The sequence below is a fragment of the Tachysurus fulvidraco genome, chromosome 1, assembly GCF_022655615.1.
Source record: "Tachysurus fulvidraco isolate hzauxx_2018 chromosome 1, HZAU_PFXX_2.0, whole genome shotgun sequence".
In the NCBI taxonomy this organism is placed as follows: Eukaryota; Metazoa; Chordata; class Actinopteri; order Siluriformes; family Bagridae; genus Tachysurus; species Tachysurus fulvidraco.
The window spans coordinates 31,413,946-31,441,526 of record NC_062518.1 but is presented as its reverse complement, the minus strand read 5'-3'; the positions used below and the strand labels follow the sequence as shown (position 1 = coordinate 31,441,526).

At 34.5% G+C, this 27,581-nt stretch overlaps 1 protein-coding gene across 6 annotated transcripts in view; it reads right to left on the bottom strand.

The window, feature by feature from the left end:
- Positions 1-1,018: 1,018 nt before the first annotated feature.
- kcnip4a (potassium voltage-gated channel interacting protein 4a) overlaps positions 1,019-27,581 on the bottom strand; it is a 115,113-nt gene continuing 88,550 nt past the window's right edge. For 5 of the 6 annotated variants that reach the window (XM_027169277.2, XM_047815544.1, XM_027169276.2 and 2 more), the window contains 7 exons: positions 12,842-12,966; positions 4,642-4,711; positions 4,110-4,180; positions 2,803-2,910; positions 2,607-2,711; positions 2,380-2,442; positions 1,019-2,081 (listed from right to left, as the gene is read on the bottom strand). In XM_027169277.2, coding sequence (XP_027025078.2) covers positions 2,034-2,081; positions 2,380-2,442; positions 2,607-2,711; positions 2,803-2,910; positions 4,110-4,180; positions 4,642-4,711; positions 12,842-12,966 — 590 coding nt within the window. In that variant the 3' untranslated portion in view covers positions 1,019-2,033. Of the gene's footprint in view, positions 2,082-2,379; positions 2,443-2,606; positions 2,712-2,802; positions 2,911-4,109; positions 4,181-4,641; positions 4,712-12,841; positions 12,967-16,264; positions 16,410-27,581 lie in introns of those variants that run through there. The other variant, XM_047815545.1, reaches the window with a different exon arrangement.

The window sequence follows — 27,581 nt, the reverse complement described above, 5'->3', positions numbered from 1 at the left end:
TCAACTGTCTCTAACACGGTGAAGCATTCGTTTAACATGCAGCTGCCGGTTCTTCCCCCGGCAATTCTACTGCATTTTTAACGCTTAACATCTGGATGCAAAGGTTCTACAGCGTATGACATGTTTCCAAAAACAGCTGGAATTGATGTTTGATTGTAAACACATTACAGAGAATGTGAATAAATACCAAAACTAAACAGGCTTGTCAATTAATGTATGATTTTGGTCCTGCACATATACCAAATTTCCACTAGGTGGCAGCATGTTAATGTAAATACAACATCTGTTCCACATATTGTGGACTTTTCATTTAATGTTACTTGAAAAAATATAGTTGTATTGACTTTTTACCTTGAGAAGACAATAACTGACCTATAATAAAGGTTATTGTTTAATATTAAATTGTCATTGCCATTAGCAGATTTAGGAAAAACATGCTCTGTGAATCAATATAAAAAAGTATAACTACAAAGTGTATATTTTTTCTACATTTCATGTTCACAGTATTAGATCTGGAAACAATTTCTAACATAAAATAGCATTTTCTCCCACAAATCAGCTTAAATAAACCAGAATCTGCAGTGAAGAATATTGCTGCTGGTAGGTGCATTTCATGGCAGTTGGAAATTATGCCTTTAGACAAGGGCTTTTAGATGTTGCTATGGGCCAGAAAACATACATCTGCTACCCAGCATGCTCACTGTTCTGTCTGTACTGTAGCAAGTCACAGCTCTACCTACATCTTTGATTCAGCCAGCAGGGGCTAATCAGTTTTAATGGCGGAAAACAGGAGGGAGAAAAAACGTCTGAGGGGGAAAAAGGAGTGACTGCTTTGGACTGACATAAAAAGGAAAATATGAAAGGATTCTCTGAATGCAATGAAAAGCAGCAGTGCTCATTGTTCCTATGACAGAACTGGCTAGAAATAGAACAAAAAAACCTTAAAAGTCCAAATTAAAGATACTGAATTTGCACAAATTAGTTCCTCTCCTCTGACTTTGGATGTTATGTTCTTGGCGCGCACACACACACACACACACACACACACACACACACACACACACACACACACACACACACACACACACACACACACACACACACACACAATCATGAATCAAATCAAATACTGTGAAACAGTCTATACCTGCTACAATTTTAGAGTCTTAGTAAATAAAAACAATCTGCAATACCATTGTTTTAAGAACAGTACTGTAGTTTCTCAAGACGTAAATCTAAAAATATTGACTTAAGTGAGTATATTTGCTATGACTCTATGATGCAGTTGGCAAATTCAGTTATTATTCGATTATTTCGATATTCAGTTATTTCATATACACTTAAAATAGAAAAAAATGGATTTATCATATGAAAAAAGATTTCTAGATATCTGACTTTGGACTAAAACTCTTAAGAACTATCTGTAATCAAAATGTCTGTGCATTTGGAAAAAAGTTTAAATGCTTTTGACAAAATATAACAACTAAATTAAGGATGAAGATATCTGTTGGGGATCTTATTTGCAGATTTACAGTACATCCTGTAACTGATTCCACATGCACTGTGTATAAAACATGCTCTCCGCAGTACATAGTTAAAACTGACTGTTGCTAATGTTCCCAGTCTTTCTCAGAACATTATGGGCAGAAATAAATGCTACTGCTGTTAGAGGTAATGAAAACGATATTTTCATTTTGTTAAACTATTACTGCTAACATTTAATGGAACATGGCTGAAAGATTAAAAGTAATCCATCCCAGCATATCCTCCTATATAGGTGAGTTCATTATACTCCATGCACAAAAACCTTTCAAATGGCAACTGCTGTTAATTAAAATGATGACTTCTAAACAAGAGCTGTAATGAAATGAACAGAAATGTAGCTTGAACTCAAAAAGGTGTTGTTTTTTTCTGGGTTTCTTGGGTTTGCCTTCCATTCAAATACATTTCTCTTAATGATATCGGCACATGTGGAGCAGAAAGGTGCTTGCATGAGTCGACTAGCCACCGGAGGTATGACGTCCACTCGGCTTTTAAATGACATTTTCAAAAAGCTGCATCGATCTCATGATGTTTTCATCCTGCAGAGAACACACGAACGCAAGCGAGTCATTTTATGTTAATCATTAAATAGCTTGGTCTCAGTAATTTATTATTATTATTATTATTATTATTATTATTATTATTATTATTATTATTATTTTCCAATTTGAGTAGATGACGTGTATACCTGAGGGAATTTTTCATCTTTCCAATAGTCATTCCTATGTCTGACTCTCCTTTAGTCATGCTGAGAAAATGATCCTCCTAACTATTTTAATGACACTTAAGTGTATCTATGCACTGGGAACTTATGTTTAAATGAAAAACCAGTCTTACATTTTCGCAGCAGTCTATAAACTCGTCTATGGTGACCACACCGTCCTTATTTTTGTCCATTTTCTGTTAAAAAGCCAGACAAAATAAATAAATAAAATTACAAAACATTTCATTTATCATCCAAGACAAAATAAACTCATGCAAATAAAGAGAATTAAAAAGCTGTAAAATGATTGAATAACAGGATTGAAGGTTAATAGTAATGTAGTGTTTAGAAGACGTCTCACCTGGAAAAATATCTCCACGTGTTGTCTTGGAGTTTCCTCTTTAAGAATAGGATACGTCCACTTGCCCATCATGTCATAAATGGCTTTCATGATATCTAACATTTCCTGTGATACACAAAGGAATTGCTTTTCATTGAATACATTTACATCCTTTTATTGTTCATGTTATGTTTGGCTGCTGAAGAACTTGTAATACCTCTTTTGTTATATATCCATCTTTGTTAATATCATACAGGTTAAATGCCCAGTTGAGTTTCTCCTGAACCGTGCCTCGGAGCAATATAGACAGGCCCATAACAAAATCCTGCAAACAGGTCAAGCACAAACAACGTATTCGTCCAACAATATAGTCTCTTAAGCGTAATTGTACCACGGTGCTGTTGAATCTGATTGGTCAGAAGGTTGATACATATTTCTGGCTGCAAATTAAATGAAATGTTATCATTAATTACTTTAGTAATTGATACAGGAACTTGCAATTTATACAGGGAACGGTAATGGACTAATCAGACATATTCAATCGATATGACCAAAGGAATAATTTTATCACCACAAGTATGTTCTTAGATTAATCAGGATGCTGTTGGGTTTCTGTGTCTAGAGTAGTGTGTGTAGCTGCTGGTGAGCTGGTCGATGGTAAAGTGCAGACGTGTGAGTCCACTGTTGACAAGCAATTCACACTTCTCCACAATAACCTTGGCAGATAAATCCGACAGTCCAACTAAAGCTTTTTAATAGTATAACACCGTACACAATTGCCACAATAAAATGATAACATTTAAAACTAGTAAGCTAAGTAAAAAAAAAAAAGAGAGACTTATGAAAAATACAAATTCTTAATGCTCCGGGTGTCTGTTTTCATATGAGCCATTAAACATTACTATGGAGTGTGATATTACAGATAGATTACACAAATAAATAAGATTATGGACGTTTAAATGATTGAACGTTCCACAACATTAAATATAACTACAGTAATAACGTTATTTAATAATATATTAAAAGTATATTAGTTTTGGCAAATAAAACACAATGGTAAGTGCTGATATCACGTCATTTGCCGTCATTTCTTTTTACCTTGCTTAACACACACAACTCACCAAGCTACATTTTACACAACATGAAGAATGTAAAGCATTTCCTTTTTTTTAAATAAAAATTATTAATACCAGGCTGTGACAACCAATACCAGGCTCACAACGTTTGCGAAGAAGAAGCTCATAAAGCTGATTCTAATTAATATTCAAAACTAACTTTCATTCATTTACGATGCTGCTTACAGTTTCACTGCTGACATACTGTAGGCCATGCAGTTTGCTAACAGATGAATTTTATTATATGTGGAAAGAGACAATGCATTCAAATGCGATCAATACATTTTTACAGCAAACTATGAACAGGAACCTTACATTCACAAGACCAGTGTTAGAACAAGAGATGATTAGTATTTGTTAGAAGGCTGTCCACATACAGCATGTAAGCTTGAAATGCAAAATGTCTTACTTCAAAACTCACTGCACCGTTGTGGTCTGTGTCAAATGCGTTGAAAAGAAAATGTGCATATGTGGATGCATCTGAAACAGAAACAAAGGACTGTAATTTAAACTTTTACTACATTTTCTGTCATTTTATATCCCCCTCCTGACAAAAATATAGTTTCCAAATAATCTTTCTTCCTAAAAACTGTCTGTAAGCTAGTTTAATACTGACAGCTTTATTTCTGCATTCAACACAATCAGACTCGGCACTTTTATGTGTTTTTGTGATTATTCCTCACATAGAATACTAATTCATTCTTATACAGTAGTGAAGTCATCTTCAAAGATTGACTTGAAGTTCTTAGTTCTCTGTTTGGGATCCATGGATAAAACTTAGTTTACACTTACAGGCTTATACAGGAAAACTTATAAAACTGCTTATTTCCATGAATAGCTTTCACACAAGTTACACATTACAATACTGACAGGATCAGTTGCTACACTGGACCACGCTGATTAAATTATTTACAGAAGGTAATATCCACAGATATACTGACCTCCTTGTGGAAAGAACTGTGCGTAAATGTCCTTAAATGTGTCTTCATTGACCACACCACTTGGACATTCCTATAAGAAAGAAAATCATTATTGTACCATCTACTATGCAAAATGCAACCTTTAGCAAAATGTTCTTGTGCCACTCCTAAGAAATATTTACACAATGTAGATTGTGTGTTGTATAAACTATACCATGAGCCTATTTCTTAGAGCTAAAATTTATTTCACTTGGCAGAAATGTGAAGTAATAAGCACTAAGCGCTTTTATATGATGTAAACATCATGTATGAGATAACAGTATCTCATACCAAATAGCTGTTCTCTTAAAGTCCAAATAAACCATTCATGCTGAGAGGCTTTATTCATCATTCTCTTTGTTGTGAGAGTTGATTATTCTTCACTGTATCACTGCAGCTGATTCAGCAGCCAAAATGAATAGGAAGGCTCACCCTGATTTATAGCAAGAGCTCTCAAATGGAATTGAACTAAGTGCTTAAAAGATAAGGCAGTGTCACTACAGCGTCATTAATAAAAAAAAAATAAAATAAAAAAGCCAGAAAAAACCCGAGCATGCCGTGAGAAAATGCTGGGATTTAGCTGAGGTCAGTGTTCACTTGATTTATTTTTGTATTGAGAATACATACAGTAAGAGAATACAACCAAAACACTAATTATAATATATATTCATTATAAACACAATTGTGTGTGAATGAAATAATATTGTTTCTAACTGCGGTTAGATAAACCTTAGAGGTGGTATGCACAGTAAGAGTTACCCTAAAGCTGGATACCTTTGTTGAACGTAACATGCATGCCAAGATCTTTGTAACAAAATCACCTACATAAATACACTATATGGCCAAAAGTATGTGGACACGTTTAAATCACACTTTCCCAAAGTGTTGCCTCACCACTGAAAGCACATACTGTAACTGATCTGATTGTCTGTATTCTGTAGCTTTACACTTTCCTTTCACTGGAACTAAGAGAACCAAACCTACAGTATATAGCCTAAGACATGGATTCCCAATGGTTTCCAAATGGAGTGGAAGCATTTAAATGACCTGCAATCAACAATACTAGCACCTCCAACAGATGAAGGTGGCTTAATGATTCTAAAACCTGTACATTCCTACTTTCTAGGGATCCTTTCCTGGAAGTAACATGTTAATCAATTTGTTCATAACCTTTTGGTATAGAGGAAATTATGGGAGTAATCTACCCTAACTGTAAAGACAATAGTGTGGAGGAGAAACTACCCACATCATACCACGTACAGTACAGTATATGTGAATGAACAGCATAAAAAGTTCATAGTATGTCAATAGCAAACAACTCAACAAATAATTAGCAGGAGGAAGGAACTGACATGATAGGGAAAGAGCTGAGTGACCAGTGTCTCTCACTATACAGTGAACAGAAAACTACTAAGTGTAGACAAAGCCCAAGAGATAAATATTAAATATCATTGATGACTGGTGAGAAATGTATATATAAAACAGTACAATAATGCTTGTGAATGTAGTCTGTCTGAGAGCTATTGGACACTAGGGAGCCCCATGACATTCTACAAAACAAGGTATATTATATAAAACAATATAGAATGATTATATAAAGCGATATAACATTTACTGAGACAAATGAGAAGAAGTTATCCCCAGCTCTCAAGGACAGGACACGTGTAGCTCTGATGATGATAACAAGCTGTTAAGTGAATAGCTCTCCATATCTCTGTAATATACCATGGCATGTGAACAGATGTGAAGGAGATCAGGACTCACTGCTGCTCATGTAGTTAGACGTGTACACAGCCAAGAAGGAGAGCAGAAGTGAGAAGTGCTCTATCATGGCGTATTTTATTGCAAATTCTTCATGTCACTATATGACTTTGCTGGAAATGCTATCCAGGATTTATTCATAAGTTTATTCATAAATGCTATTGTTCTGAGTTATAAAAATAAATGTATTATGCAACATGATTCTAGCTTAATATTTTAAAGTCTTAGGTTATTATTCATATTATTCAGTGATTACTATGAATTATTCAGTAACTACAGAAATAAGAAAAGTTTACAGCTGCAACACTGTGAGGAAGTTTTGTAGTTACAAACAGTGAGGAGTGAGGAATGATAATTTGGTCCCATATTCAAATTTAATAGATCAGATAAACAAGTCTAATGTTAAAGCGGAATATTACCATGTTTTGTCAAAACAGCCCAAAGTCACTACTATTCTGTTGAATGCTACTTTCTTTTTTAATTCTGATATATTTGTTAGTAGACTATTTTAATGCATGTAAATGTTAGCAAAAATGAGATTATATGTCGAGCTGTGATGTCATCACTTGTAAACATAGTGCATAATAATATGCATGCATAATAACAGAATATGGTAAAAGATTGGTAATAACATAATACAATTTTATATATATATATATATATACACACACTGGGAAAAGTTTTAGTTTAAATAATGTTTAGTTTTTTATTTCTGTCAATTTACAAAATGCAAAGTGAGCAAACAAAAGAAAAATCTAAATCAAAGGTTACTACCTTTTGCCTTCAAACCAGCATGAAGTGATGGCATGGCCCCCCACAGAGCCCTGATCTCCAGTGTGTCTGGGATTACATGAAGAGACAGAAGGATGTGAAAAAGTCTACATCCACAGATCTGTGGTTAGTTCTCCAAAATGTTTGGAACAACCTACCATCCGAGTTCCTTCAAAAACTGTGTGCAAGTGTACCTAGATGAATTGCTGCTGTTTTGAAGGCAAAGGTTGGTCTCACCAAATATTGATTTGATTTAGATTTCTCTTTTGTTCATTCACTGCATTTTGTTCATTTATGAAAACTTTAGTTTCAAGTTTAACACTTCCATTTTTGAAAGCATTCTTTGTCTACAGCATTTTTTCACACTTGCTTAAAACTTTTGCACAGTACTGTGTATATATATATATATATATATATATATATATATATATATATATATATATATATATATATATATATATATATAATTCTAGCATAACCCCAATTGGTCTAAGCAGATTACATTAAAATTAAATACATTAAATAGTATTATTTAGTAACCATAATAAACTGATAAACTGAATATAAGATAGTCATAGTTATAATAGTGTGTAAGGTAAGTCTGGACCTGGTGATGACCCAGGGTTAGAATAAATTTCACCTATTGCAATGTGAGACACATACTGTATAATGATCCATATGCACTTATTCTTCAGCAAATTCACTTCTTACAAACTGAGTGCTTCATGGTTTTATCCAAGTAAGTTACTTCACATTGGTCTCTGTCTCTAAATACCACCAGGGAGCAAATCAATCAAAGCACATTACGCTCTTACATTTTAGACACATCTTTTCAACTGTCTGTTTTATGAACATAAAAAAAAAAAAGATCTGAAACAGTCTTTCTAATTGCACATCTGGGACAGACTTTGCTCATGCATTAGTCTCTCCATTATTAGGCTGAAGCACTAACAACAGTTAGAAGCTCCAATTCATTATCCACTATGGACCAGCTGGGAAATCACGAGTCTAATAGCAAATACAAGTACAGTGGTTCTGTAGATAATAATGTACAATATATAATACCTGTGTGCTTACTTATGAGAATACACTGCTGGTTTAGCATTTAGCACAACTAGTGGATCATTTGATATTACAATTAAAAAAACTAAAATTTTTTGAAGATTCTAGAAAAATACATTCTTCCTCCATTAATCTGATATGGCCACTACACAGTATAATCTCATAAAGAATAGTTTTCATCTTTCATATGCTTCCTCTCTGTAACTGAGCCTAAATCATACAGGCATGCACAACAGACTCTCGTAGTGAACACTGTTGTAGCCTTAATGAATGAAGATTTATTGTATATAAAACACTTATTATATTATATTCTTTATTATTCATGCATTTACGATAATTTAAAATAGCCTTGCTGTTTATACGTTGTGTGCATGTGTGTGTGTGTGTGTGTGTGTGTGTGTGTGTGTGTGTGTGTGTGTGTGTGTGTGTTACTACAGGGACATTTCAATTGTACCTACTGTACAGTCCCACTTAACATAGTGTACCTATGTACAGCTGGATCAATAAATAAAGGAGGACACAAAAATGGCATGTCTTAAACAAAAAACAACAACAACAACAACAACAACAAAGGGTGGATTAAACAAAACAAAGGTAAAGTAAGTAATGCATGAATTCTGAATAAAACTGTCCAAAATACAATATGAATGTAAAAGTGCACTCATGTACAGTACGTGACCTGTTCACAAAATGTCTATTAAAGTTTTTTTTTCATAAATGTGCTATTTAAATGCTTTTAGAATCTGAGCTACAGTGAAAATTTATTATGAAGCCAACCTCACTGAAGTAAAGTCATCATTTAAGAAACTTGATCAGATCCTTTTAAAATATTAAGGCTTTAACCTTCTCATTATTAATACTTGGTATACTTGGTGTACGTGGTAAACTTTTCTTCATGTATCTTCTGCAAGTACCTGCATTTGGGACATACTAACAGACTTTTTCCCCAAAAAACTCATTCATATTGTAGATACTAATCTCATTTATTTGTAAAGTCACTGCCCAGTTTTGTGCACTTTTTTAACAGAAATTCTCTCGAAGGCAAAAATCCCAAAACCAGACAATGCATGTTTATTAATACTCGTGTGAAAGACGCAAGCATCCGTAGACTAATATTTTGCATGTGCAGATATATTCTAATTTCAAGATTTTATTAAAATACTAATAAAAATGTAAGACATAGTGAGTTATTGGGAAAGGAAATGAATACCTACAATAAAAGGTAATATAACTACATTAAATAAAGGATCTATTGTTGCCAAATGATTGCTGCATTCATTACGTACACAATATGACTTTTTTGTATTTAAACATGTGCGAACCAAATCTGTTGCAGATTCAGTGCCAAATGTTCCTTGTAATATAACCCACAGTATAAACCTGTCCCTGGGTTATTTTGTAAGTATTGCATCCCTAATGTAATCTGCAGTCATAATCTACGCACCATTGCTCGTTATGCCATCAAGTATTATTATGCCCTAAACATTTATTTTCACCAATGTTAAAACTTTTTAAAACCAGTGTATTGTAATTGGCTTGTGGTTTGCCAGGTAAATAAAGACAGCAGCAGTTTTTGGTATCTAATTGAATGGCACACAGACTGTGTCTGAGACTGAACAGGTTCTTTGCTGTTGGACTAAGCTCTGTGTAATTAAACAGGCATAATGTATTTGGTGTAGCTGTCATCCATCGCCTGTTTTGCACACAGGATTGCAATTACCATTTAAAGAGCCACTGCTTCTCTCACTATGCCATCACAGTCTTTGACTCTTGACAAGTCAAAAGTTCTATTAACATCATTTAGCCTGGAGGAGCAACATACGGTTCATTACACTTTATAAATAAGCAGAGTGTAATTAAATGTGTTTTTCTGTCTTGTCATTCAATAATTAGCTTAAATAGTAATAGGGATGAGCTGTGAATTGAAGTCATGTTTGAGTGTTTTATAGATATTTATATCATATCTATAGAATAGCACGGTATAACACAAATGATATAAGGGAAAATGCTTCAGTGTTTGGTATAAAATTTGTGGGAATAATACAGCTGAGAAAAACAATGTCCTGACATGGCTTGAATGAATATAACAAACCCTGAATTTGTCTTTTATTGTCGCTATGAGAAAATGTCCAAAACAGTGCTTCATTCAGTCCAAGCGAGGCTTCAGGACATTGCTACCTCAGTTATATCATTATATATTAGGGGAAAGACAGAACACACTTGGAGCAATATTTGCTTGATAATGGGCAAAGCCATTCTCAGTCCATTCACAAGACTTCACAGGTACAATATAATATGTGGTCTAAGCAGTCTAAAATTTTATTTCTGTCCATCTTTTAACACAATGACAGAAGGCGCTGTTATAAATGTATAGTACTCAGAAGACAAATACAACATAGGTGACATACACCGTGAAACTTTAAATGTTTTTTTTTTTTTCAGTTTGTAGACATCAATATCAGAACTAAACTATTTGAGACTATATATTTTATGTTAATAATTTAAGGAAGAATTTAGAAGAATAATTTAGGAAAAAAATAAAAGCTTTAATAATAAAACTAGCTTAGGCACATTTCTTCCGCTGTTACTTTGCTATTTACTTTCGTGCTACACTTTAGTAGGCTTTTAATTACAGATTTCACTTGTGACCCGTTTACAGTGCAATTATGTCCCATGAATACCATAGTAGTTTAGACAAGTCATGTTCATGCGCTTTCATAAAATTAAAAGCAGCTTATTGTTGGACACATTATGACGAATGGGTACAAGAATTTTACATTTCTCTTTCAAGGCTGAGGTTTGCTATTATAAGAGAGAAAATGTATTGACTGATATTTAAAAGGGCATTTCATTAACACACAGAGCAGAACTTATTGATTTCAATCTAGGGATGTTCAGGATGCAAGGCCAACTGTCCTGACTATAACTGTTTTTAAAAGTGTGGCTACAGTATATACAGGTCTCCTACTTTAGAGAGGATGAACTTTACTTGATTTCCGCCTTTGTGCTCTGGTTGAAAGCCAGATAAAGACTGAAATTGAAACATGTTCTATCTAAAAACCCATCTGCAGACATGAGAAAGACCACCAGATCACTTAGAATGAGTGAGACTGGCGCCGGATGAACTGCTTTAGTAAAAAAGGCAGAGGCTTTTAGCACTTTTAGTACAATTGTTTTACAAAATGCTAGGAGTGAACCATTGACAGTAATTACAGGAAATCTGATGTACATTTTAGGCAAAAGGATAATGATTAAAAGCAACCTAAATTGCTACTTATTACTAGCAGACATTTGGTGAACAGACACTGTGTACAGTATGCTTTTGGTCAAAGGTATGACCTCAGGATAGGGTGCAATAATTTATCCTTTACAATGGTGTCCACGAGAGATGGTGGACAGATTGCTGGTACAGAATCCTCAGCCTCCACTTCAAGGTTTTCTCAAGATCTCATGAGCTTTGTATTATAAGGTTATTCTTGCTGTTTTGAAATATAAGATTTTAGATTTTCAACTTGATTATGTCTAAGTAAAGATATCAGATTTTACTTTTTATAAATTTAAGCTAATTCAAATGTATTTTCTATGGTTCTATCTGGCCTCTCCTTTCTCACCTGTGTATCGTACAATCTTAATATCTGATTCAAATTTTCTAAGATTTCCCTAATTACTGTAAGATAAATTTACCTTAAATATTTATTTTAACCTGTTCAACCCTAGGCTTATTTCTGAGCCTCTGCTTGAAAACAACATGCTCAATGTTAAATGAGAATATCTCAAAAACTACATATAAGCCATATTTGAATTGAATTTGGTACTTAGAATACGTTTATATATTACCAGTTTATATTATGTATATTATGTATATATTACCACATTACCAGTATATTAGTGGTTAATAAAAAAAAATTTTATTCTTTTTTTACTGTTTCTGTGAGATTTGGTCCCAGAGTGCTCATTCTTATATCTATCTATAACTCATTCTTATATTCATTTAGCTTCTTGGTGTAAGAATTGTGTTTTGTTTAGGTGTTTAAATGGTCTTTGGAGTCTTATAGCTGAGCTTCTTCTTGTACTTCTGCTATGCCGATTGTGCAGATTGCATGTGTCTAACTAATGCTGGTGATATTTAATATTGATATTAATACTGTCATTATTTTTTTCTGTGTTGTAAATCTTGCTGAAGAATGTTTGTACATTGTAAGATCAGACAGTATGGGGACCAAGGGTGATTTTTTTTAACCCCATTTTCCCCTAAAATCATTGCACCATGCTAGCTAGCTGTTCCATATTACATGACAGACACCAGCTAGGGAAGGTGAGGGCAAACATGAGCTTTCTCAGAGAGGCATGAATCCAATCACTGCATCTTTTAGAACTGTTGCTCAGTACATAACAGGCACAAGCACTGTAGTCATGCACTGACAAACACCCGTGACTGTCTAGAGTCATGGTGATCAGAGACTAAGGCATCCTTCCCAATGAGTATGACTGTGTTCAGTTCAGTTCCTGGCATGCTATATTTACATCACTTAGTAATGTCAATCAATCCTTAAGACATGTTTAATTTAAAGATGAAGTTCTAGCTCACGTTTTTGAAGCCGCGGTAGAGAATCTGTAGCTCTTTGCGAGAAAATCGGGTCTGAGCCTCCAGCTGCTCCAGGCCTTCGGGCCGATGGCGCACGGCTGACAGCTCCAACTCATCCTCGGTACTGTCTGTGGAAGACACAAATATACATATACATCAATCTAACTTAGGCTTTTCTCTGGATAACATCACATCTGCAAAAAAGTATTGTTTTAAAAGATTGCAGAAGGATCTCTAGTTTAAAAGCTGAGACTTTTAACTGATCATAGCTGCTGTTGCCATATACTGTATGCACATGATAAACAAGTAGACACACATCTCTAATTCATTCATTACATTTACGGCATTTGGCAGACGCCCTTTTCCAAAGCAACATACAAAAGTGCTTTGAAGTCTCATTGTGTCATTGAATACAGAATACATTTACATTGGTTCACTAGATTACACACTTAGGATAGCAATCTTTAACAATTTTTTTTCTTTTGCCACAGTGTATTATAGGCAATTTTAGAAACCTGTCATTCAGCCTTGTCCTTAACTCCGAAGCAAGCATGTTTGTTGTTTGTGCGCTAAGCTGTAATGATGGTAACATTGTCTGTGAGACTGTTTTTAAATCCCACTCTTAACCCCACCAACACATTCAGACCCCTGCCAGCTCCTGCAGATACTCTTGACTGGGGATATAACCAGATACAAATGCACTATTTCAATTCAAGTTTATTTGCGCTTTTTACAATTGACATTGTCTCAAAGCAGCTTTACAGAACATAAACATAGAACAAAGGGTTAATATAAAGGTTAATAATCTGTTAATATAACAGATTACAGTAAACAGATCATCCTAAACAGCTACAAATACAGATTTGTAGAGCAGGCCCAATATTCATTTTTCATTTATCTTTAGTAATCTTTATTCATTCTACCTGTAGGTTAAAGTCACTACCAGTTTATTTATACACAACGAAGGTCATTAAAAATATTGTGGCAGAAAACAATTGACATTTCTTTAGTCCATGCCCACTTTGGGATGAATTCAGATAGAATTCTGATACAAATATCAATATTTAAAGCACTAAACAGATGCAGATTGTGTCACTCTACATTTGAACAATCTCGCCTTCTCCAGCAATTACTTTTGTTTGTATCCATCCATGATATTGTCTAAAAAGGTAATGGGTTCATGTTTCACAAAATATAAACAAAGTGATCCTGATTAGGAGAAGGAAGATGAATAAATGAACGTATGAATGAATCCATAAATCCGTAACCCACATGTTTTATATCACACCTTTAACATAGTTCAAATGAGATTCCTTGCAATATGAATAAACCACTGGAAAGTTCCAGAAATGCAATACATTTATCTTTTTTAATCATTTTTTTTTAGCTACTGAAAGCTTTTGTGCACATCTGCTGGCTTCATGCTGACAATGCATTTCTGTCCATGGGGAATGTCATTATGAAGTAACACAATTATAAAAGGTTTTTGTTAGAAAGTTACACTTTTTGAATGGAGATTTACTGAACACTATTGGAAGCCTCTTTCTTTTTCTTCTGACCCACATACTGTATCACCTGCTTAACCCAGCACAAAAGAAAAACATTTTCTTTTATTTTTTACTCACATGACCTCAAACCTAATGCATGCATCCAATTTACATCATTTGGCGGACCCTCTTATATAAAACGACTTACATACATCTTATTTATGCAAATGAGCACTTGAGGGCCTTTCTCAAGGGCCCAGGAGTAGCAGCTAGCCACTTGGGGATTTGAACACAGAACCCTTTGAGCAGCAGGCTAATACCATAACCACTGTTCTACCACTGGCACTGTCTATAGGTAAACCATCTATAGTTAAACGATGCCAAACTGCAAAAAGTGAAACATTATGAATAAACCAAATGAAATCAATGAGTCGTTTCAGAATTTTAATGTCTCTTATGTCAGTAAGCAATCAGACACTATTATATATGAATAGTCATTCTTCAAAGCTTTGGCTTGATATTCAGCATCTTACATCCACTGATGCATAAATTCAGCCAATCTATGTATTTAGGGATTAGTTAATTAGTCAATTATTCCAGTTCTTTGAAGCTGGTTGTGCTTTACACCACATTTTCTTTTTAGAAAAATTAATCCGCCTCCGAGTGACATTTTATACAGTGAATATGTAATAATTATATACAAATAAAAAGTTATGAATACAAACATAAGTATAATGATATGAATAATTATTACATGAATTGGTTGTAAGCAAATATGAGTGGTTATTATGCATTTGACACAAAGTATATCGGTGGGTGAAAATGTCCTTTCTGGTCAATGATCAAAACATATCTTCCCTCTTACTGCTTCACATCCCATTAGACACCTGATAAAGCTAAAATGAGTTCAGTGCAAACAGCCAACTCTCTTCAGCTGTTATCAGACCTGATAGTCCTGGGCTTTTGTGCTGATAAGAGGCACTGAACCATGAAACATGTCACCATGGTAGTGAGGTCTCTCACACGTACAGCAGTATGACTCAGAAGACCACGCTATTCCATATTATATTTCAAATACAGCAAGTGAGTCAACCAACTTAGTATAGAATGCAAGAGGTAAAAATGATTCTCGATTCATGATTCTTCTAAATTTATGTAAAATTGTTCTAATAGTTAAATAATTGTTCTCATTATTTTGTTCTCACTTAATTTAACTTTACAGAACAGTAACTTTACTGTGACTAAATTTGTTTAAAATCTACATGCAAGCTTTAATTATTATTAATAGCAATTAAGCTGTTAATGCTAATTACGACCTTACAGCAAGGGCTAAATCCCACTGGCACTACTGTAAGCAAGCAGTTGAAAGGTATAGTAGTTATGTATGAAACTGTTAATTACAAGACAATAGACCAATATGCAGATTAAAAAAAGTCCATTCAAAATCTTATACAAAGTGGATTTTTCCTTTAAAGTTGCATCTTAGTTTTTAGAAGGTGATAGTGGTCATTTTGTAATGCTACCAGGAAAATAATAGAAAAGGTTTGCAGTGAGAGCGAATAATGAGGAATCTCTGGACCAGCTGTTGGGATCTGAGGGTTTGCGAAGTTCATGGGTTAAAGCACTTGATTAAAGGGTAAAAAAAATTTCTAGATAGAAGGCAAACATGAAAACAAATAATATCCTTTCGTTGTCAAGTCCACTATCTCTAGACTGTTGAAAAATAAGGCCTGGCATCGAACAGAGCAGCTGTCTGTATGATAAGATCAGAATACTAACTCTAAAATATAACACAACCATGGTATATCAGATACACAAACAGGGAGAAACAGTGATGGAGAGAATACTTAAATTTGAGCGAGTGACAGATAAAAATAGAGACCGATAAATCCAACAGAAGTGAGTGCAGTGAGAGGAGATGTGAGCTCAGAGAACTTGCTTTGCATAGTGAGAGACGGCTTTGTGGCAGAGGAGCAGAGGAAGAGCTTGCGGAGACGTGCTCCGACTCCACTCCTGCCACCTCTCTGAAGACAGAACAAACCTAGAAGATACACCAGGTTCATCAGCATGGTTAGCAACAAGACATGAAACATGCATGACAGGTGGATCTGGAATGACAGGTTCCCACTGAGTGTGAATCAGTCATAGTTAATGATTCATTGATGAATGACTGGCAAAGAGAATTCACTCTAATCAGAACAGTTTTTATATACATATATATGCATACACACACATGCACGTTTGTAGGGATGACACTAACTTATTTGAATAAATGTGCACACTTATACAAATACAGTACTTTGTTGAAACACCTTTTGATATTATTACATCACTCGGTCTTTTTGAGTCTCTCAGCATGGCATCTTGACTTGGAAATATTTTCCTACTCTATCTGGCAAAAACATTCTAAGTCCTTCACATTTTAAGGGCATTTCCTGTGCACAGCCTGCTTCAGGTCACAGATTTTTAGTTGGATTCAGGTCTGAGCTCTGGCTAGGTCTTTCAAAAACATTGATTTTCTTTTGATTAAGACATTACTTTGTTGATTTGGATGTATGCTTTGGGTCATTTTCAGGCTGAAAGGGTAAATTCTTTTTTCTTTTTCAGTTTACTAGCAGAAACTTGAAGGTTTTTTGTTAAAACGACTGATGTTTGTAGTACTAGTCCCTCTTATTGATAAAAGTCAGAGTTCTGGCTGAAGAAGTTTTCGGAATGGGTTTTAATCTGACTATAACACATTCTGCCACATGGTTTGGGGTCATGGAGTTGACAAGTGAAGACATGTATAGTTGAGTGTAGCCAAGACACTGAAGAATATGAGAGATTATTGTCACATTCAGAGAGTAATCAGTTCTTGTCAGATATTCCTGTAGATCCTCTAATATTGTGGTTGGTCTCTTGGAAACATTCCTGGTAAAACTTTGGGAGAAACATTGTGTTCTTGGAGATCTAAAATAATTGAATTGCATGAGCCACATTTCTACAGTAATTAGGTGTGTTAAAGGGTGTACACACTTATGCAATCAGGTTAATGTAACATTTTCCTTATTTTTCTAGATAATGTTTCTGCTTGTTTTTCCCACTTAGATTTTCTATGTTATTCATGTCATGTATATTATGTGCAACAGTATGTTATGTAATTTCACATAGATGATGGTAAAAGACATTATTTTTTTAGTTTATTATTATTATTATTATTATTATTATTATTATTATTATTATTATTATTATCTATCTATCTATCTATCTATCTATCTATCTATCTATCTATCTATCTATCTATCTATCTATCTATCTATCTATTTATTTATTTATTTTACAGGTACATCACAAAAACAATTAGAAATCTTAACAAGGGTGTTATATTATCTATTTGAAATGGAATTCTGTATTCCCATACGAAAGAATTTTTTTGGTTTTACATTAAATACATTTGGGTTTAAGATTAAAAAAAGAATAGGAGATGATGACAACAAAATATTTGCTTAAATTTCCCGATATTTACATCCAGATCTGTTAAACAATATTCTGTTTAAAAAATATTTTAAATTTTAATATTTTAATATTTTTTAATATTCTGTTTATATTTAATATTTAATATTTAGAACCTTTGGTGGCAAAATATTTAGGGTAACAGAGGATATTCTTGAAGTAAATGAAAGAAAATAAAATAAATTTGTGGCATATTCCTTGTTTCAAATAACTGCATCAAGATGGTGACTCTCTGACATCACGAAGCTGTTACATTCCTCTTTAGCCGTGCTTTTCCAGGCTTGGACCACTGCTTCTATGTTTGTTTTGTTTGGGGTGACGGACGGGGTTGTTCCCTTAAGTCTCCTCTTCAAAAGGTCAAATGTTGCTCATTTGGGTAAAGGTCTAGAGATTGACTTGGCCAGTCTAAAACCCTTCCATTTTTTCCCCAATGAAATCCTTTGTTATGCTGGCAGTGTCTAGTGCTTTGTGCCATTGTCTTCCTGCATGATGAAGTGCCTCCCAAATAGATTGGACACATTTGTCTTTTAACTTACTTTTGAACTTATTCTGCTGCTAGCAAAATGAAAACTTTGGATTAGTGAGCTTGTTCGAGTAGCAAAAATGCAATCCCGAGCCATAATATCCACTATGTTTGAAGATTGGGCTTCTAAGTTTAGGATCATGAGCAGATCTTTTCTTTCCATCACTTTGGTAGTGGTTCCAGAAGTACAGTATTTCTCTGTATTTCTTTCCTTATTTTAATCTAGCCTTCAGATTCTTACTTCTAATGTAGGGCTTGCCTCTTGTGGTGTGGTGTTAATATTTTGCTCTTATAGTCTTATTCCCATGGTGGGTGTAATACCATCACCCTGCCATGTGGAGGCTGTTGGTGATGTCATTGATTTGTTTCGTTTTTCTGCATAGCTCTTACAAAATTTCTGCTGCTGGTTTAATTGATCTGCATTTTCGATGTCTGGGAGTTAATACACCAGCGGATTCTTTCTTTTTTCAGGACATTCCAAATTGTTGTATTCACTTTACCCAATGTGATTTCCACTCTTTTTCCAGCTTTAGAATGGTTTGATTTTTCCCCATACACAGCTCTCTGGTGTTCATGTTTATAGATTTTAACAACAAACGCAGTCTTCACAGGGAAAACCCAGAGACCAAACCAAGAGTACATATTCAGATTTATTAATTGTTCAAAAATACAATCTAAGAGGACACACCAAGGCAACAAGAAAAACCTGTATGTCACGTGTACCAACATATTTGAGCAACTGGAACTTGAGTGGGTTCAAACAAATAGTGTGGTGTTCTAAGTTGTTTAACACATCTAGATGTAAATATCAGGAAATGAATGCTGAAATTCTGATATATTGTCTCATACTGATCTTATGATCTCACATGTCTTTAGTGTATAGAGAATTTAGAGAATGCCTGAATTTCTCCAATGCAATGGACGAATGCTCCGTATAGGCAGTTTTATATAAGGTTTCCGTTTTGTTTCTTTTCAATTTCTTTCTCCACTTCTTTTTTTTGGCCTACACTATGAAGTGCATATCTCTTTTAACGTTTGCCTGTGCAAGTGGGATGGTAAAGCTTTACATGACCCTGAAGCACTGCTGAAAATCCCACTGTATGGTTTTAAAGACAGAGTGGGCATAAGACTATGAGCTTTCCTCCACAGCTATAAATCCATCACCTCACACCTGCTCAATTATTAGAGCAACACAGATAGCAAAGTAAAAAAAAACACTGTGATGACTAGATGTCCGAGCTGAAAAGATTATAAACTATTTTGGCAGCTATGTGTAATTGTTTAAACAGCAGATAATTGGAGATTGCTCAGATCATTATTTGGCATGAATGCAGGTTGAACTTGGAATACCTCCTGATTTGATTTGCTGGATGGAATTGACATTGGGCCAGAGTAGAGGAAATTGAAGTAGGTGCAAAATTAGTGTTAACTGACATTGAGAGTTGATATATCCTGGTTTAATTTAGTGTTAAGAAACAAACTCTACAATAAATGTTTGTCGAAATGTTGTGAAAACACCTACAACAGAAATCTCTGAAAAAATAAAAAAACGTTTTTTTTTCAGTTTCTCTGTTGTAATATTAAAATAAATGTTTTATATTAGTGTAGATGATTAAAACTATAGTTTATTTTAAACAAATCTTACTCACCAGACAGAATATATGTACATATATTGACCTACATGCAGCAGGTTTTAAATCATGCATACTCATGCACACTCTGAATTCCCCTTGATCATATAAAGAATGGACAGGGACATGTTCAAGCAACACAAACTGAATTGTATAAACCTGTTCATGATTAGGGAAACGTGATGTCTTAATGAATATTTCATCTAACAAGAAAGACATGCCTGACATCATTCAATACAACAAATAAACAAGAGACGGCTTGACGTGCTCATGACGTACTTTTGCCATTCTGTGAAGAAGCCTTGCTAAATTTTGTCAGAATTCATAATGTCTAGATAGAAATGTCAGTACATGACTCAAACCTGATCTTTCACCTTCACCACATAAAGGCCACCACTGCCTAGAACAGTGATTTTAAAGTAGGAAATGGAATTCGAGACTATGAACATTTCACAGCCAAAGGAATAAATATTTGGGGTGAACACAACAATCACATCTATTATGTATATGAAGTATTTATATTCATACAATGGCAGTAGTAAACAATCTGAGTTTTAAATTCATACAATGACAGGAATAACTAGTAACTACTTTACTGTTCCTTTTTAAGTTTTTCCCTGCACATACATGCAATCTGGTATGATTGAAACTTAAAAGAATATTTAACATTCTGAAGAAATGTGTAAGTTTTAACCTCCACAAAACTGTGACTGGCTTTTGCCCATTTATTACTTCAGCTTCCATGTAGTCTAATCTCTTACACAAAATTTGCTGAGATGAATAGGTGTGATAACAGATTTATAGACTACATAAGCAATCAACAGTAAACAGATTGCCATGATGCATGAGCGCCTCATGTTGTGAGGTTTGTTGCCAGGTTTCTACTTTTACATCTTACCATATAAAAGGGATGTATGGAAGTCATTTTTTTAAAGAAGGGAAAACACACAATATGAAGTACCTGAACTTAAACCAATATTACTGGAACTACAGATTGATTATACAGCAAGCCATCCTGGGATTCTTATAAAGATTAAGGCCCAAAAACCTGTTTCACTCTTGTCAGGAGGCTAAGACTTGACTAAGACCATTGATACCTGTAACTCTGTTAATTATAGTGTTTCCAAACATACACCTCTATCAATCAGGAAATGCTTGTTGGACTAAATAAATAAATAAATAAATAAAAATCTGTGTTTCCCAATAGCCAACTGAGTCCCTGGGTTTGAATCTTACTGAAAATCTGTTGATCTGAATAGAAGATGGAAAGCCATATGCACAAAACCTAAGCCTATAAAGAATCTTTTAGTTTTTATTAACTGTCCTTGTACAGATATCTCTCAACTTATTAGACATTACACAGTTGAGGCTTTAGTAATTAATTGGTGAAACCACTGTTTTACAGAATGAAGGCACACATTATCTTTAGATAATATACAAAATATTGTGTACAAATCAAACTGTGTACATTTTTCATTTTATATTGCACCGAATCAATTCTCCACTCGATGGAGGTTGTGCTGATTTCAGGTGCTGGGTTTGCACTTTAACATAGACTCTGTACAGAGCAGCAGTTTTCTTCAGAACACTGATCATGATTATTATTAGGCCTAGATGGCTGTTGAACAAATCACACTGTGCCATATCATTTGAAGAACTGCATTATGATGCAGTTATATTTCTTCCTACTTCATCAAACACCCGAAAGGGTTCTTCGGTTTGTTGCACCTGGAAAACCTTAAAGGATCTTATGCATGTGAAACCTATAACAATTTCATTTTCTTTAGAAAGCTAAATGTGTTCGACATCTATAACCCATAAATAACTCTCTCTCTCTGTGTGTCTCTCTGTGTCTCTCTCTGTCTCTCTCTCTCTCTTTCTCTAAATGATAAGTTTACCAGGCAGGGTTAGCACCTTAGTTTGAAATTAAAACCCTGCGATTGCCATGTAATGTCTGGTTTAAACATGATCAGTGTGAAAGACCATAGCCTTTGTAAAATCAGTCAAAATGAAGCTCTGTAATTATATAATACAATCTTAAGTCAGCTACAATATATGCTGTATTTATGAGTCTGGATAGTTTCATTTTCTTGCACTTCTCCGAGTTCTGAGTGGATTTATAACTTTCCATTTCCTGCTGGCATCCATCAGATTTCTCAGTGCTCTTTCACATATATTATGTACATACTCTGGGCCAATGATGCATCCACACTCTTAGGTCTCCATTACTTTGTCCTGTGTGATTTACAAACTTTAATGCTTCACAAAGGTCCCTGCCTGTTAGAACAGACTAATTTATGATCTGTTCTCAGACATAACCAACTGCCCATGGCGTCAACAGCAGAAACAGTTAGAACACATGCCCTGGTGAGCCACAATTCAAAAAAACCAGTGGGCTTTTAAAAAGCTACGACCAAGCATGATGTAAAAGTACTTCATAAGCACTGCAGGAAGGATGAAACAATATAAACCCCTCTTACTGTGGCCATGTACACCATATTTAACTATTGGAAAGTATAACTGTAGGAAACAAAGCTTACTGTCATTCAATGAGTATCACTTGTACTGTACACTTTTTTTCACTGATATTTAGGATGTCGACTTCCAAATTCCAGTTCAAGCCTTGCTTATGGAATTGCCACAGCAAAATAGCTAAACGAATTCTCTCTATTTCTATAAGGTGATTTTCCTCACAAAAGTTTTGATGTCTCTAATTTTGGTTTCTTTACTGCAAATAGCCATCAAAGATGTATACTGTATACAACATGCTCTTTCTCACAGTTAATAAAAGAGCAACTGCACTGTATATTTCCTGCTCAGGGTTTGGCTGTACATAGAACCTTCCAACTCTTTAATTGGCATAAATGAGAAAAAAAGAATCATAAAACAAGGTGTCTGATAAGTAACACACATGGTCCGTACACCTCCAGCTGGACTTTGGAAAATGACAAAGAATTTCACTGCTAATTGACAAATTGTGCAGTTGTTCAAAAATTAAAAACCCAGGATCACATCTGTTCAGCTTAGAGATGGACCAGCAAAGACACACACACATAGTAAATCTCCAAAGACATACACACACTAAAACTCATTTCGTGCTAGGTCAAGAGTGCAGAAAATCGTTCACCCAGCTTCCTGTGCCAGATATAACATATAATAAACATATAATGTAAAGCCTGTCAAGAAAAGGACCTAATGCTTACATTAAATCAAATGAAATTAAACAAATTAAATGAGAGAATGCCTCAAGTGAAAACTCAGTTGTATAGGTAAATGGATGGCCCAGAAGAAGGCATGCAGAATGATTTACATTTCTCATAATGTTAGTTAGCCACACTGCATGTTTGCACATGTGTATTCTCTGCGTGTGTAGAGGGCAGACTTTAAATTAGAGATGAGTGACAGAAGGGAGCTGCCAAAAGCCAAACATTAATAAAGCACAGATGGTCACCAAACCCAAGAGGTATCTTGCGTTTCCCAAATGTTAACTACGAGTGACAAAACACACAAACACACACACATACATACCTGTAATCAAAGTTTTAATGTCATCCTCGGTTGTTTAACTGATTTCATGTACACACCTGTCTTGTGTATCCCTTGATTAGTTCCTCTATATAAGTTCTGTGTTTTGTTGCTCGCTGTTTGTTTTATAGGTTGTGGTTGTGTGAGTAGTTACCTCCTGTTGTGCACTCCCATTTAGAGCCTTGGTTTATATCCTTTCTTGTTTTTTTTAAGCCTTTTAAACCTCGCTGGGATTATTTTTGTTTAATCTGCACTTTGTTTAGAAAAAAAAGAAGAAGAAAGCCTGCACTGGCATCCACCTACCTGGATTTGTAACATCCTGAGCAACCCAGAGTAAAAGCCTTAAATGGGGCTGTAAAATATACATAGAAGTGTTCATCTGTGAGCCCTTGACTTATAGAATTTGCCATAGCTTAGGCGTTAGTTCACAGACAAGAAAATGATGAACCATGACTAAACTTGCATTTTATTTAAGTTCTATTTAATTTGAAAATACTATCTAAATCTAACAAGCTTGTTATAATAGTATCCCTTACATGAATTTTGAATATAAGCAAAGGCTGTTTTAAACCAAAGGAACGTAGATGTAGGGCCCTATACTGTATGTTGTCTCAAACAAAATTCACTTCTGTGCTAGCCTTCACATAAAGCTCTATTTTATTCTTATGGCTTCCATAACAGTAACATCATTAGAACTGATGATATGCATGACAGAATCTAGAATCACACATAAAATATGAGTATAAATAGTGGGATTTTAGTTAGAGATCGGCTAAACATAGTTTGAGCCTTTTGTTCTCACAGAAAGACGCATCAGTTACTGACTTCAAGTATTTCAAAAAGTACTTGAAAAGTTCTTAAAGTTGTTCCCAATCACATAAATTGTGCACATTGTTAAAAATCATTTGGAGTCACTTGACATGATAAGATTTATCTTTTAATCCTGTATCTCAAATATCACTTTAGAATATAAAATGCAAAGTTCCTTTGAATAATAAAGCCGCAAACAAGAATCAGCACATAAAGATAACACACTGGCTCTTTAAGATAAGGAAGCTGAGCTTTGAAAAACCCAGTGCGGTAGAAAACTGGGCTAAAATTAGATATGCAATTATCAAGGAAATTTAAATGGAGATGAGACAAATTCACTGAGGGCCAGACATAATAAACACTCCAAATATCCTAAATAAGAAGAACTCTAAATAATGTCATTTAGAACTATAACGCGTGAACAAAATATAATTCAAAACTGATCATTCTGAATGATGAACTATTAGCTAACATATAATCTATAAGCACACCTTCAGCCTACACTTTTTGCGAATCACAGAGGATTTCTGGGGACGTGCTATTCCACTTTTGGCTCTGAAATGAAACTAGAGATTAATGCTAACGGTGAATGTTCTAAGCAGACTGTTTTGATGAAAAATTTAAAATTTGTCCCCTAGGCTCCAATCTTGAAAGACTCCTTAGCATCCCATCTTTAAATATATGTTGCAGAAGATACCAGGGGTTACAGAATCTTGTGTCAAAGCCAGTCATATTGAAATGGTGCAAGGATGTATGCTGTCTAACAAAGGATTAATCCACATAGAGTAAAATCCTTTCATTTTGAGCCATGTTGCTCAACAAAATGGAGCCCTTTTTGTTGTTTAGACATCAAGCGTAAGCTATGACATATCTGGCATTTAAAGCAATCAGATTTGCTGTTGTACCATCTATCGTCTGAATGCTTTTTGCTGAAGGTTTTTAGCCTATGGTTTGCAAATGTAGGGATTGCTAAATTAAAATGCATTACGAATAAAATTAGTGAAAATTGTGCTTCAGGTTAGATTAATCTGAGCACCCCTAAATCCAACTTGTGTCACAGTCCACATGTATTGTATCTTCCCTTTAATCTGGATTGATACTCAGAAATAAGATGTAGGGCTCCATAGCATTGTGTATCTTTGCTGCACACCTCAGTAAAACTGATGAGAATGTCTTTCAGTTCACTTGAATCTAGCCGCTGAGAAACTGTGCTTAATGTTCATTTCTCAGAGTGGACAGCCATTAGCATCCATTAAGTCCACATAATTCTAATGGATTGAGGCAGTCCTCACTTAAGCTTCCACATATGTTTGGGTCAACCTTCTACGGTCTGTCTGATTATAACTAAATCCACCTGAGGGGAAGAACAGAAACTAAACTGGAAAGGCCATGTCAGTCTTTTACCAAATGTCTAAAACCCCTAAGCTTGAATCAAAGATTAGAAAAAGCAGCTGAAAACAAATTGTCCTTCGTGCTGTGTGCAAAAAAAAGCAACAATAACATACATTTACACATAAGTGTAGTTGCTTGGCTCTCATACTAATTACGGTGCTGTGTTACGGATGTAAAGGTTTTCAGTCAATCTTTCTTTAATCTAAAAAATAACATAGTATACTCGTGGAAAACAACATGGAGCATGTTGAACAACAAAGATACTGTGTCACAAAAATGAATTCAAAACTAAAGACTTTCATGGGGTAAGTGGAATCTCACTTCAACTATTGGACTTCTGATTAAGGTTGTGAGATCAAATCCCACCTGGCTAATACACTTGGGAAAAACCCTAATCTTTCTTAATTGTTTTAATGAAATAACTGTATACTGCTCTATAATGTACAGTAAGTGCCATGCTCTGCATAATGCATGATTTATTCAACAACAAACATCACAAACAATCTGTACATTAACTGAATCATGACTTCAGGCTTTATTCATGAAACCTGAGAGACTTTATATGTTAACATATATGCAAAATATTCACTAAAATGCACTATTCACTAATAACCATGTTTGTCTTTTCCTATGTGTTTTGTTGTCCTCCAAAAATGGGGCAAGCTGCTGGCACAGATCAACAAAAATTGCACTGGTCAAACAAAATCAAACTGATGAGCCAGTCATCAGTCTCAGAGTTCCCTGAGCACAGCTGTGTGGACCAAATCTTCAAGTAAAACGGTATCAGTCATTATCTGCAGCATCCCTATCAGTCTTTAGATGTGCTGATTTTGGATGTACAGATTTTACTTTCCATTACGTGTGTCCCCTATCTACACCTCAATGTCAACACCACAGCTAGCAACTGCTTTGTCGATTATGCTGATGTTATTAAGTGGGATTAATTCGAATTAGAGCTCCTCATAATCAGTTTATCTGCTGTTTTGCTTTTCTACAGTACCACTGGAGATTTTTGCATATGCATCTAAATTTAAATCCATCCTCACACAAAAAAAGAACTTGACGAATAACACTCTATGCATAGAAATGAGCATGTGTTATTGCTCACTAATACTAAATTACTCTAAATTACTAAATCACTCATACACATGGTTGATAAATACTTGTAAGAGTTTCATTTTGATTTTTCCACAACAACTTTCTTCAAGATCATAACAATGCTCAATTGCTAGGATGTAATTTACCACAGACATGTGTCTATAATATAAAGTTTCTGTGGTACTAAAAGGCTATGAGGAAAACTCCTTTGTATACCTATTCAACCCTAGGCCTATTTTTCTGCCTGTTTTTTTTTTTAAATGACATACTCTATTTTAGTTGAATATATTTAAAAACAAAAAACAAACAAACAAACAAAAAAACCTATGATTTATATTTGAATATTTGAATTCCCCTACCAAAATTTTCCAATTCCATAGAGAATATCCCTATGTAATCATTGATAACGAAGCCTAAAAACTCCAAAAATCTATTTTATACAGTAACTTCTCAGTTAATTCCCATTAACTGTTTCAAGACTGATTTATCTATTGTGTATCAGAGATATTATAGAGAGGTATTTTTGAAGGATTTTGTAGCGGACTCTCCTGATGGCACATGTTGGTGTTCTTCTGTAATATCTGAGGTTTCTCAAGGTGTATTTGAATAACTCTGGAAATAATTAAAAAAAAAAAAACACATGTGAGATTGCTGCAGAAGTGTTAAAATAAGTACATATGACTAGATCAGAGTAAGGAGCACAGCAAAAATAAATAAATGAAATTTCGACCTGAAGAAATATTACAATTTTAGACAGTATTGTGTTAAATTTGATTTATCTATTG